The sequence below is a fragment of the Motacilla alba genome, chromosome 1A (genome assembly GCF_015832195.1).
Source record: "Motacilla alba alba isolate MOTALB_02 chromosome 1A, Motacilla_alba_V1.0_pri, whole genome shotgun sequence".
NCBI lineage: Eukaryota > Metazoa > Chordata > Aves > Passeriformes > Motacillidae > Motacilla > Motacilla alba.
In genome coordinates, this window is record NC_052031.1 from 8,539,511 (window position 1) to 8,553,372 (window position 13,862).

At 39.3% G+C, this 13,862-nt stretch overlaps 1 protein-coding gene across 3 annotated transcripts in view; it reads left to right on the top strand.

Moving 5' to 3' along the window:
• SEMA3D (semaphorin 3D) overlaps window positions 1-13,862 on the top strand; it is a 144,497-nt gene that overhangs the window by 87,793 nt on the left and 42,842 nt on the right. For all 3 annotated transcript variants that reach the window (XM_038153514.1, XM_038153515.1, XM_038153513.1), the window contains 2 exons: window positions 1,349-1,477; window positions 7,888-8,030. In XM_038153514.1, the coding sequence (XP_038009442.1) occupies window positions 1,349-1,477; window positions 7,888-8,030 (272 nt within the window). The remainder of the gene's footprint in view (window positions 1-1,348; window positions 1,478-7,887; window positions 8,031-13,862) is intronic.

Genomic DNA, 13,862 nt, shown 5'->3' on the forward strand with positions numbered 1-13,862 from the left:
CGTGGAAATAATACAGAAGTAACAATAATAATGAGGTAAAAAGAAAGATGATTGATCTTTTTTTGGACAAATAAAGTGCTTGTGTATCATGGGTTGTGGGTTGGTTTGTTGATTTTTTTTCCCTCCCTTGATCTTATTTTTTTAAGTGCATTTACATCTTTCGCAAATGAAAGCACAAACATCAGTGTTGAATGGTGTTTATTCTGTATTCACACTCAACAAAGGCTTCTCTCTAAAAGATCTTGTGAAATGTTTTAACCCAGGAGTATCAGAAAACCTGGATAAGGAACTTTTGGAAGGGGATTTTTATGTATCATATAGCTTTTTATAAAATTATAAATCATGAACATGAACTTTTTTGTTTTTAGTAATTCTAAAGATTTATTTCTGCAAGTCATTAAACAAAATAAAACAAAAAACCCTCTCCAACGAATAAACCTTGTTATTTACAGAAAAAGGAGTATTTTAAAACACACTGTGTGGTAAAAAAACAAAAAAAGGTTTACAGTGATATTGTTTCTTTGCTTTTTTTTTGAAAAGTACTGAGATTTGAAGGGAGAAAGAAAATATTGTGCATTTTTTAGCATTTTCATTGCCCCAAAAGGTTCAGAAGAGCCAATAGTGACTGCAGTTACAGCAAGATCAAGGCACTGTGTTATAGATGTAGTGTCCTTGTGAGGTAAATTCTGGCTGCCTTATTCAAGCAAAATGTGTCATTTATTTTGGGAGACCACTCTGTGTTAAAATGATGATGATTTGTGTCTGTAGCCATATTCCTGCCATTAACACAAATTCCCTAAATTTGTGCCTGAATTCCTTTGTGAATTAAGTGTTGGATGGAGGCCATTGCTCCAGGAATGGGCCAAGCTGCAACATTCCAGTGGGGAAGCATCCATCCTGTTTTTCTGGCTCAGGAGCAGCAAAGCCATCAGGGCCATGGCAGTGCTGGGACACAGGGGTAGCTGGAATGGACAGGTGGCCATGCCCTCACCCTGGCTCCCAGGTGCATTGGACAGGGTGTTCAGATTAAATAGACCTTTATACCCTTAAGAGCCCAGTACCCATTCAAGCCTGGGAAATTTACTTTCCCCAGTGCCTAAAAGATCTGAAAATTAGGTGTTGACTACGTTACTTCTCAGACATATAATTACAAATATAACTCTCATTTAAATGTAAATAAATTCACAGAACCAAAACCCCATTAAAATATGACCCAATAATATTTTAAAGCATTAAATTAGTTTATAGACCAGTTAAACACAGGTGTTGCTCACCCAACAAAATGTAAATAGTCTTAATTTTTTTTTATGCCACAGCTGTAGGAACCCTATTTCTTTTTCATTTGCAGATGAGTATCTTTATGCTGGAACAGCTTCTGATTTCCTTGGCAAAGACACTGCTCTGACACGTTCTCTGGGCCCTTCTCACGACCACCATTACATCAGAACTGACATTTCTGAACATTACTGGCTTACTGGTAAGATCCCAAACATATGCTGTTGTCATTTGCATTGTCCCTGCCTCTGAAGTTAATAGCTCCTTCCTTATATAAATATATGTCCAGTAACTATAAATATAGATATTGTATCATGGAGGCTTTGGATTACGTAGGCTTTTTTGAAAAAGCTCAGTGGAACAGAAATGCACTTGAGAAAAGTCACAGAGGTGAAAATGCTCATTAAGGGAAGAGTGGGAGCATAAGACTTAATCATAGTTTCCGTCTTTGATCTGTATATCTGAATATAATCCTACAACTGAAATGATATCATGACTTAAATGCTTCTATATTCAGTCTTGTCAGAATAATTTTTTTAAACTGTATTTTCCAGTCACTTGTTAGAAGCGTTCTGTATAGCATGTTGAAAAGACAGACTAGAAATTCCACATTTTTTGGTAGGAGGTCTTTTTTTTTTGTTCTTTTCTTTTTTTTAGGGGGAAAAATACCCTTTGTTGCTCCGAGGATCATTTTAAAACCACTAAGGGCACACTAAAATAGCTTCCCAAGCAAAACACTGCTTTTTCTTGCCTGTTAAAAAACATTGTGAGCTAGTAAACCCTCTAAAAAACTGGCTGCATTTGCACCCAGCCAGTCTCAAACCACACACAGAGTAACATGGAAAACTTCACTCACAAGCTAAGCCTGCTCAATTAAAGCATCCCCCTTTTAGCTGTCAACTGTCTTTAAAGATGTGGCAACACTGGTCGTGGCTCAAGGATGCCTGTGTGACTATTATGGGTGCAGTGTAAGGCCAGGGCCTGCTGACCACAAGGTTAAGTTGTCTTCCCAGCAGACAACTTCTAAAAAGGATAATTTTGCCTCTTAACTCTTTGAGACCTCAACAAGAGGAAATGTTCTTTTTTTTTCTTAATAATTTTTCCCTACGCATTCTCTTCCTTCTGTATCACTGCCTTAAATTTCTGTCTAGATGCAACTCCATAACCCCAGGATTTCTGCTGTGAGAAAAGGAGAAAAAGAAAAGGCCACTTAAAAGTCATGTTTACCTTTCCAAATAGGGGATAGAAGAATCTCACATCTGACTCTGCTGACCTATCCCACTTTCATTTCCTGTACTGAAAATCTTTCTTGTCCCACCTCTCCTATCTCATCTCTCATTTTCACACACCCCTTGTGCAGTGCAGAACAGAAATGGACTGTGATATGGACCACGATGGGTCCTTCCAGCAGTCAGATCTCTAATTCTAATTAGCCATGCAACTGCATATCCAGTTTTATCACTGATGGCCTGCACATGCTCAGCATGGAAAGGTGGCTGGGTAGCTGCTTTCCTAAGGGATGCAGTAATAAGGTAAAAACAAAGGTTTACTGTGGTTTGGCCCTGAGGAGCATCTGGTGTTATCATTAGTATAGATCCACATTGATGAGCATTACAGGGTTCAGTTGCCAGTCCAAAAGAACTTGTAGCTTAAAAATACAGTTCCGAACATTTAATTCTCTTATTATTGTTTCTTCATGAGCAGTTTGAGGCAAGGGAACAATAGAAGAAAGCAGAATAAACTGCAGGTTTGAGAAATGTTTAAATGTTTTAGTGGGGGCGGGGGTGTCTGCCTTTCCACTCATTTAGATTGATTCACAATTTATTCTGTTTTCACTTAAAGCATCTGTATTTGTGAAACTTTTCTAAGGAGAACAGTATATTAATATGTCTGGGTCTGAAAAACAGCTTTAGTGTGCTAGACTGTGAGGTGAAAATTGCCCCACACTATATAAACACTGAAGACCCTATATATTCTTCAGGTTTACCTTGTTTCCAGCCATATAAAACCCTACAGCCACAATTCTGTCTAAGACTTCACAAATACAATCCATTCAGTGTTATACTAAGAGGCATAGACATAAACTAGGTGCTTTTAATATTTTGAAACAGTCCTTTTAAGGTTGGAGAAAATTTTAAGTGCAACTTGAAATGACGGCATCATTTTTGCAATAAGCCATAGGGTGGCCAATATATTTCTAGTTTATTGTGTAATGTTACCAATTACATACTTCTTTGCTTTCAGTCGATATTGGTATAAAGAAAATATTTACTTGATTTCAGATTTAAAACTCCCATCTCATGTAAATCCCCTCTTCCCGAAATCTACTGCCCATTTACCAAGCATGTGTTAGACCTCCAGTAAAAGTTGTTCATACTTGGATAATTGTACAATTGGAAATAAATTATTACCATGCATGACTCATGTTTTACTTAGGATAAGCATAAAATGTACAGCTTGTTTTCTTCCAGAGGGCCAAGGAAGTTTTGCTGTAATGCACCTTAATATTTTTAAAGTTTAGTCTTATTCTGTTTCTGGAAACAAAATTATCCTTCCCTGAGGGAAGGGAGGTAAAGACAAAGCATGAGGGAAAAATGCGTGGGATACCTTCCAGTTCCTTGCAGGGCATCTCTATCTTGGCTAATTAAGACATGTCCTAATCTCAGTGACTGAATAGAAGCTCCACAGAGGGGGAAGGAGGAAGGCAGCTAATCTTTCCCATGACTCAGGCTCACACGTGCTCATACTCCCTCAAGGGTGGCACTGGAGCAGAGGGGAGCCGGGCTGGGCTATCAGGCATTCCCACAGCTGCTCACTGGAGCTGTCTCGCCCGGGGAGGAAGCATGTGGGGCTGGTGGCCCCTCTCTGGATGGCAGAGCCACCCCCTGGAACTGAGACTGCCCCGTGCCAGCCCCGTGGGCAGAGAGCACCCCACCAGCCCTACACACAGGCATCCACTGAGCAGCTGCACATTCCTCCCTCCTTCAGAGGAAAGAAGGCCATAGCTGGAATGAGGGCTTCCTTGAATTGCATTCATCTCTCTTTTTTTTCCCTTTTCACTTTTTTCTTAGCGATTTAGTCGTCTTTTCCAGGGCAAAGTCTTGGAGGCAATGAGTTCTTTATATCCTGCGAACTTTGGATGGGATTCAGCTCCCTTAACTCTAAAAGGCAAAAGCTAGCATCCTGTCTGAGCTCAGTCCTTTTGCTTGCCTCTGTAATTTACTGAGCGAGGTGACACTTCCAGAGGGTGACTCACCCCTCCTATTGTAGGAATCTGTCTTAAAATAGAATTATTCATTGTCACTTTGTCCCTCCCTGAGAGAGGACCTGGCTGAGAATGGGTTAGGAGCTTGACTTCTAGGTGGTTATGGTAAATGAGGTAAGCACTGTCCTTTGTATTCTGTCATGCCATGTATTTCTGGCAGCCCAACTACACAGAGGTGTTGCTTCCCACTGTTTCAGGTTGCTTTTTCACGTCTTTGTGTTCTGGGACAGCCACTGCTTTGTGGCTCTCTTTTTCTGAGCCTAAGTTCTCCATAGGTTGCACTGCCAAAAATCACTGCTGGTTTCAGAAGGGAGTGATGGCCAGCAGGTAACTAACAGCCACCCCAGCAGTGAAGGACCAGCTGTATCAGCTTTTCCCATCAGAGCACATGAACAAAAGCACAGGGAACACATGTGCCATCTATTGCCAGGGCTCATGAAGCCATTAATCCCTGGGCTGGTTACATACAATCCAGCCATGAACTTAATACGTGGGAACATCTTCTGCTTAAGCAAAAAATGGGGGGGATACCTCTGTCTATGGGAAAACCAACAGTAGTTTAAAATTATCATAATTAGTTTTTTTCTCCCATGAAAAGAATCCAAAAGCCTAATTCACAGTTAGTTTAAATGCACTTTTATATGTTGGATAGATGTGTTAGAAAAGATGAGACAAATATCTCAATTACAGAACATTATGTGCTTTTGAGATCATAATCGCTTCCATTTAATTATTTTCACTTCATCTTCATGTCTTTTACAATGCATTTCTCTTCGAATTTAACTTTCAACGTCAGTGTTTTCAGTTGTGATTTAGAATTGTTAAATATTGGTGTTCCTTTAATTTGTTAGAGATTCGTCTAAATCTGTTCCAGGAATTGGTATTGAGACATTTATTTTTGCATTTGGCTTGCCAAGGAAAGCAATGAAGTTTAATCTTCAACCCCCCATACATTCAGTGTTTTGTTCTGTGAAATGTGGATTAAGAAAAAAAAGGATGTGACTTTCAAAAACATGGAATAGAAGAATTTCACAGGTTTCCTCTTAAATGGTTATTTTACTAACCACATATGTAAGAAACCATACTAGAAGCATATTTATGTATTTATTCATGCTTAGAGGTCTAATCTTCAAAGTAGCCTTACAAGCCCTGAGGGGCAATGGAATATTTTCCTCAAGCTCATTTTGAAATCCTAACTTAAATTTATAGATCTTGATGCCTGCATCATTTCATTTTTTTTCTGCTGACACCATTCTCTAGTGTCAGAAGGGTTTAAAATGGAAGCAGCACTGTGACTTTTCACCCATAAATTTACTCTTCTGTCACAAAGGTGCACACTGAGCACTTAAACACATCCCATTTTGTCTCAGGCCTTTTGTCTCAGACTGCAAACTTTTGAATCAAGGACTTTCTTTTTCTCCCGTGTGTACTGTGGAGTTCATGGTGAAAATTCCTCAAGGCTAATATAAAGTAACAATCATTATGAAAAGGACAAAGGCATGGAGATATATTGAAAGCTGATAATAGCATTCCCCCATAGAAACAGTGTGCTCTGTTTGCTCTGCATTCTTACACCACCCTCCTTATTGCTTTCTACTGCAGCCTACCTGATACTGGGGGACAAAGACTGTGTATTTTATTGCTGAAAGAATGTATTTTAGAGTCAAGGGTCTCTTTGCACTGTATTTGTATAGCCACTTCTGTTTAAAGAAAAACATCATTGATCCAAGTGCCCTCAGAAGGGCTCATCTATTGCAGCACACTGGGGAATGTCTTAAAAATCACTGCCCCAAGCATCTGGTTCACTTGTGCTAGGCAGGGTGGTTGGCTGCTCTGCTGCTGTCGTGGACCCCGGAATTGCTTCAATTTCTGATTTTAGTGCAAAATTACAAAGAAAACAAACAAACAAGAAACCCCAACACTGAAAAAAAAAGCCCTCAAGTAGTGAGCAGGTAGAGCAGGATTGGAGACCATGGATGAGGGGTCTTGGGAGCAGTGAGGAACTGCTTAGTTCCTCAGGCCCAGTAAGCATGCCTGCAAGATGCAGGCAGACACCCAGGCTTGCCTTGGAGGAGACCAGGAATAATGCAATGGCCCAGCATGCCACAACAAGGCATTTTTTTCAAAAAGCATATTTAAATAACCCAAACAAACCACTACATTGATACAGCCAGTCTGTTTTCAGGCACAGGGAGCTGGGTCCTTAAGAGTGACCAACCAGTTTTGGAGTTTACTGTGCTAACTGGGGAATTCCAGTGTGGCACTGTGTTGGATTTGTGTTGGAACCCTGGTTACTGGGAATTTTAGACTTTCTGTGCTGACAAACACTGACCCCCAAGAGAACACTACATTTGACCTCAGGCCATAGAGAAAATTTCCAAAATTAAATGATAAAACTGAGATTATTAGTATATAGTTTGAATAGAAGTGTGTAATATCACATAGTAAAAAACTTAGAATTTAAAGCTTTAGAAATAGTTACATATATAAAACAAGACAGAAGTTTTACAGCAGAATCTAGTCCTTCTTCTTCATCTTCTTCTTCCTGGGTTTGGGTGATCTTGTGTAATTAAATAAAAAAGTCTACATTACAAACTACAAGTAGTTAGTTGTTGAGTTAAAAATAAAAATAATTTAAATATAATTTCTTAAATAATTTATCCTTAAAAAGCTTCACAGAGAGGGAGAGATACGGCTCCATTTTTTAGTTTGTTAAACTGAAGTACTACAGAACTCACAGTTTGTGAGACTATAATATAAGTAAGAACTAATAAACATCTAAATCCAAACAAAAAATACCATCTCATACATTTAATCCCAACCCTGACAAAAAAAAAAAAAGGTTAAAAACTCCACAGATTTGGTAGATATAGTCAGAAAGATTGCTGTATTACAGATATGTGGGAAATATTCCTTTGCAAGCTATCTCTAGTAAACAGTAGTATATTTCTGTATTCATAACTGCTGCCATAAGTAATTAAATTAGTTTAAATTCTACCAGGTGGTTTCAGAAAATCTACTTAGCTTCATTTTGGTGGCAAAAGCAGTAAGGTAAATTTGTGCAGACAATAATTTGTACTGAGAGTTACTCTGTTTCCAAACAGAGAATGATAACCAGTGCTGCATTCTTTTGCAAGTGGTAGTAAGATATACACAAAAACATCAGCCTGAGAGTAAATACTTCAGACTCCATGGTGATTTTCACTTCAAGTTAGTAAGAAAGTTGCTGCTACATATCTATATAATATTTTTATTTCACTGAAAGAGGTAATGTAAATGCAGAGTTTAACAGCAAGTACTAAGTTTTTTCTTCAGATTTTTAACCCCTTTTTTCTTTTAATTTCCAGGAGCAAAATTCATTGGAACTTTTCCTATCCCAGATACCTATAACCCAGATGATGACAAAATCTACTTCTTTTTTCGAGAAATATCACAAGACAGTGGCACATCTGACAAAACAATCCTTTCCAGAGTTGGAAGAGTTTGTAAGGTGAGGACTCTATTTATCTTTTTTTGATGAAAATTAGGCAAGTTTGGTTTATTTCTGTGACAAACATGTTTTCCCCTTTGTTACCCAATGAGCCACTGTAGTAATTTTTCTGAACATTGATTACTACTGCCATCAGAAATTTACTTGGCCAAAAAATCGACTTGATCTTGACAGTGCACCTCTTTTAAAAAGCTAATAGGTTTATAAATTATGATCCTGTGTTCAAACAGTAAAGTATTGACCTTCTGTGCAACAATGTCATGTTTTGTTTCATGAGCTTCCAGTGAGGGTAGATGAGTCAAAGTGTACACTGTGGCAAGGTATTTGGGGTTTTGTGGAAAGTGCCCATTGATGCATGGAAGTACAAACCCATTCCTTAGCTTGGCTGTGTGCACCACTCCTGGGTATTACTGAGAGCTGGGGTCAGTCATTTGTTTCTGCACATTCCTGATAACCCGCTGGGGTGAGGGGAGGCTAAGGAAGTATGCAGTTTTTGAGCTACACCCACGTCTGCCTAGAGGTTTCCTCCCTTTGGAAGAAGAGCAATCCTTGACCCATTGCCCAGGAGGAACCAGACCCTGGGTGTCCTGCAATGTAAAAAGTTGATTTGGCTGATGCCCTGACCTCCTTTGAATGATTACGCCTTCACTTTCTCCTTCATTCTGCTTGGGTTTGCCCTTTATGAAAGATTTGTGCCTCAATGGTATATACAGACTCGGGATTTCATGAGCTTCAGTCTTCTTGGAGAAGCATCTCTGTCAAGGGCAGAAGCCTTCTCAAAAGATGAAAGAAAAGAAAAACACCATTCCTGCACACGAAGACAGCAGTCAGTGTAGTTTGCTGTTTAGCAGCCTGATGGTTTCACTGAGGTCTCCACCCATAGTAGCAGAAGGGTTTGTAGACTTCTGTGTCAAAACGCACACTCTGTCCACTCCCTTGTCCCCTAGAACATTCTGTCCTTCTATTCAGTAGTAACAGAAGCAGCTAGTAGAAGTGCTCCCATCCTGTCCTTGGGTCCTCAGGAATCACTGGTAAAAATCAGGAAAACGGGACTTGAAACTTGCCTTGATATTAGTAAAATAGTAAACATAAGCTTTGAGCAAATGTTTATCTCATGATAAATTAGATATCAGCAGCACCAAAGAAGTCACACAAATAGGTACATTTCTATGATTTTGTTCCGAAGTTTTAACTGACTTGCAATTTCTGAGCAGTGTGACTATGCTGACAGTTTCTTGAGAAACTTGAAAATTAGTGCATGAACAAAAGTGTTTGTGATTTGCAATAAGATGTGTGTGGGAGAAGAGTACTCATTCAGCTGTGGACTCATATTGGAAAGCAAAGAGTGGACAAGTGTATGGATGTGTAGATCTACAGCTGCTCTGCAGTCCAGCAAACTCCCAGCTCCAACTGAGATTTCAGTGGCCACAGCCATTTCACACTTCTGTCCTTGACCTAAAGTGTTAAGATAACAAAGCATTCATTCATAAATTAGTTCTTTAGTAGGTTTTTAGCCAGACAAAAGAATGGATAATCTTTAGTTGGGTATTTCACAGCAGAGTGATTAATGACAGAATGGAAATGCAAACATTTATGATTTGCTGCTAGACATGGCATTTGCTGATTATGAGAGAGCACTTAATGCATTAGGAGAAAATGATAGACAACATTTTCAAGCCAAGGCACATGAGAGAGTATAGTAAACTAAGATATATTTGCTAGAGAAAACCAGCATCCTTTACCTAGAGAAAAAGGGAGATAAGCTATCATAATAAAAGCAAATGTATTGTAAGGAAATCCTAATGACTGTGTATAATCATGCCTCAAATGAGAATGAATTTGTAGAGTAATCATGTTAACGGGAAAAATGTCGTGAATTTTATTTTTAGTAGTCAAACCAAAACAATGAAAACTGATAAGCAAGGTCATTATTATTAATAGTTCTACACTGTCTTCTTTATTTACTGAGTACTTCCCACTAGTTGCAGAGTTCTTTTGATAATCCAGACTCCTGCTTTTTTATATTTGTCTTAATTACCAACAAATTAAAAAAAAATTTCTAATTATTGTAATAAAAATAGAATTATTATGGATATTTGATTTAAATTAAATATGCAAATAGACTTGTCTGTTATGGACTGAGATATTTTGGATTTGTGCTGTGGTATGAAACATCTGCTGTGCTTAATTGTCTCTGACATGGGAACAATGCCTTTGATTGCAACAATTGATAACAACAATTTCTAATTGCACTGTCTCATTAATGTGATCTGTACTGCACAAAGTTAAGCCTTTACCTTCTTTTCCTGTTAAGCAGAGAATAACAGAGGAGCTCAGCAGCTTCTGAAGTAGTTTGCTTGTTGTAAACACAGTTTTTTTTCTACTGGAACTCAATTGCTCTCTACCTCGCCATGCCTTAAGGCTCCTGTCCATTAATGCCAGAACACATGCTGAAATTAGAATAGGCTTTGTTTTTAGTAAGAAGCTTAGTCAATGCAGCCTATTCTTTGGCTAATTTCCAAGGGTTCAACAATATGGTCTCTCAGTGATCCCCTCCCTTAGGGAAAATCTCTGGAAAGCATTCCCCTTTCCCAGTTACTTTCAGACCCAGAAGACCACAGTGCTCTTGCTGGCAGCCCTTTGCCCAGAGTCCAGCAGCTGTCACTTGTGCTGTTCAGCAGAGCATCTGCACCCAGTGCCCTGCAGCTTGTGCTGCAAGAGCACAGCCACTGCAGCTCTGCACAGCCTCACTCGGCTTTACATCATCTCTTCTGTGTCACTGGGGGGTGGCACTGGCACTGGGGAGGAACTGCTTTCAACAGTCACTTTCAGAACCAGTTGTGTCATTTATCTTGGCAAATGGCATTTCCTGTTTTTGGTTTGAGCAAGGCAGAAAAAAGTGTCATTGCCCTGTCTGCAATACCTAATCCTACTTCTGGTGCTTTTATACTTTCATAAATTGCAGTGTTTGGGATTAAAGGTTTTCTTTTCATGTAAGGCCATAACCAAAAAGAAAAATTACTATTTTAGCCAGCAAAATTTATTTATTTTTAAAAATGCATGCAATTAGACATATGTATATTAATTGATCACACAAACCTTAACTTCTTAGGAGCATGGATCCACTTATTCCTATTTCTAGAAAGACAGGCATAAGCTTTTACAGCTACACTGTCTTCAAGCCCACAGTGCTGAAGCACTTTGCATCAGATGAAGACAGAACACAGTCATTACACATTGAGGAAGATTTTGAAAAAATAACAGTTTCAACATCCATACACTGTGCCCTATGCAGTCCAGTAGCAAGTCAGCTTCATTTTTGTACATATTCCCTGCTAAATGATGGCAGAATTCTGATTCTATATATTAACAGTCTCATATATGTACAAGTATAGCCCTAGAAAAGTTAGTTTTTCCTCCTATTTTCCCCACTCATAAATAAAGGGAGAAATAAAAATCTAACATAGAGAAGTCACAGAATAAGTTTTGAAGAGGGAAGAAAGTTGTTGGAGCTTTTGTTTGTTTGTTATCTATATAGAAACACATATTTTCATAGTTACACTCTCATCCTATTGGAATGAAGTGGAAATTAGCCAAAAGCAGTAGTCTCTCTGCTGCAGTATGAAAATCCTGTTTATTATTACAATGGTTTGCATTTGCTGTGTTACAAGCTTCTCTTTAATGGTTTTGGTGATGTATTGCAAAAGTTAAAGCTTGCAGTCTTAGAGGCTGGTTTCCGAGACCTCAACTGCCAAGAAATCAGTCTTCAGCCCCTGATGTTTTCCCATATTTCCCAAAGTGTTTGGTATCCAGAAGCAGCCTTTGTTCTAGTGGGAACGAGTGAGCTCTTTGTCTTTTTTATTTCTTTTTTTTTCTTTTTTCTTTTTTTTTTAATACCATTCCACCCCCCTATATATACCAAGCTGTACCTGGGGAAAAGAAGACTGCAATTAGGCACAGCCCTCTTGGTTAAACTGTACTTTCTAAGCACACTGGAATGTAATCATTTTAAGAGCTCTTGAGTCGAGAGCCCTGGACACACCCTGCATTCCACCTTTGGGTAATGTAATTTATTTCCAAAGCCATGAACATCAGCAGAGTTCAAGGCTGTGACCTTGCCTCCCGTCTGGTGCTTAGAGCAATTTGTATTCACAGAATGGCAGGAGGGAGCTATTCCTCTGTGGCTCCAAGTCCAGAGTCTCCGTGGGCTTTGCCACAGGGCTGCTGGTGTGTAGAAGCTGAGGTGTTTTTCTTGTCCTGGATATAGTCTAGCCATGCCTTTACTGTGACTAGGGAAAACTGGCTCATTATCATTATTGGTATTTCTGTATTGGCTAGATAATTGATCTGTCCCCAAAGCCCTTGGAGCTGTCCTGGCAGTGTCCTGCTTCAGCCGCACTAGCCGGGTCCCGGCAGCCAAGTAGCCATGTTCACATGTTCTCAGCAGGGCTAATTAATCTGGGCTCAGAGCCATGCTCGTGCAGCCATCCTGCTTCCAGTTCTGGAGGCAACTCATTCCAGATGAGGTTTAACTTCCTGTGTGTTACATGCTTACATACCTCCTTTGTCCATAATATTGCCTAGCCACAACTTCAGGCATGGGAAATATTTTTTCCTTGATTTCTCAGTAATAATGATTAAGAACTCGCTGAAAAAGTCGTCCCTTGAACAACCTTGGCCCTCATTTGCCCGCTGAGTGTCTTTGCAGCCATGAGTCCTTTGGCAACCAATTCCTCTTGGACTTCCAAATTGGATATTTGCACATTATGTGCCATTTGAAAGTTTTCAAGTTATGTAGAAAAGCAGATGCTCATAGTGATGATTTCATTTTTACCGGCTGATGTGTTGGAGATTGTCCAGTTCCATAGAGTAGCTGCTTCTAACTGTGATGGATTAAGAGATATAACATCAGGCTTTTTCAGGTCTTTTGGTCCAACTTTCCTTATTGGCAAGGGTTATGTAAGTATAGGAAGTTTCGTAAATTTCTGTCCCTCATGGGTGTGTTTCAGTAATTGGTGTTTTGTAAGGGGAAATCATAATTTACAGATGAGGCAAAAATATGTAAGATATGCTTATATGTAAAGAGGTGTGACTGAATTTTACTGAGCCTCAGGGAAAGTGAGAAAGAAGTTGCAGTGTCAAGATAGATCTTGAAAAACTGGACTATGGAAATGCAGCTGCACAACCTCTGAAGCAAACTTTGGAAGCCAACCTAGTTGCCAGAGAGACATTGCATAAGACACTGCCAGTACACCTTGGCTCAGAAGTGGAATCCTCTAGAGTTAATTGAAGTTCCTGTGCCTAATCCAAAGTCCCTGACTTGTGAGTGCTTTGGCTCAGATGTTCAAATATCTGTAAGAGTACAAATAATGACTTTCTGATTTCAAAGTTTCCTCACATGATTGAATTATCTTCCTGTCTTTTTTTTTCCCTGTCAGTACATTTACTATAAATATGTACCATGGTTTGCAGTTTTGCCGTTGTTTATTGAGTACAGTGTTGTAAGTGCAGATGTTTCAGGATTCCAGATTCTGAAGGACCATTCTCTAAGGTGATGACCTACCTTTGTTCTTTGGTCTCATGCCCTTCCCAGCTCTCAGCCTGTGGTTATCAATGCTGTGGTCACAATATCTCATGCAAGTGACTTCAGGCACTTAGATATATCCAAGTGAGGAAACTAATTATCAAGCATTCCTTTCCTTCAGTAAAGGCAGATAACTAGTTTTTGGAGGAAGACTCCTTCCATCTTCAACCCAAATCACCCTCTGAAGGACATATTTTCCACTGACTATAAAGGGAGCTCTGCCCTACTGAGTCCCTGGAAGGTGAAAT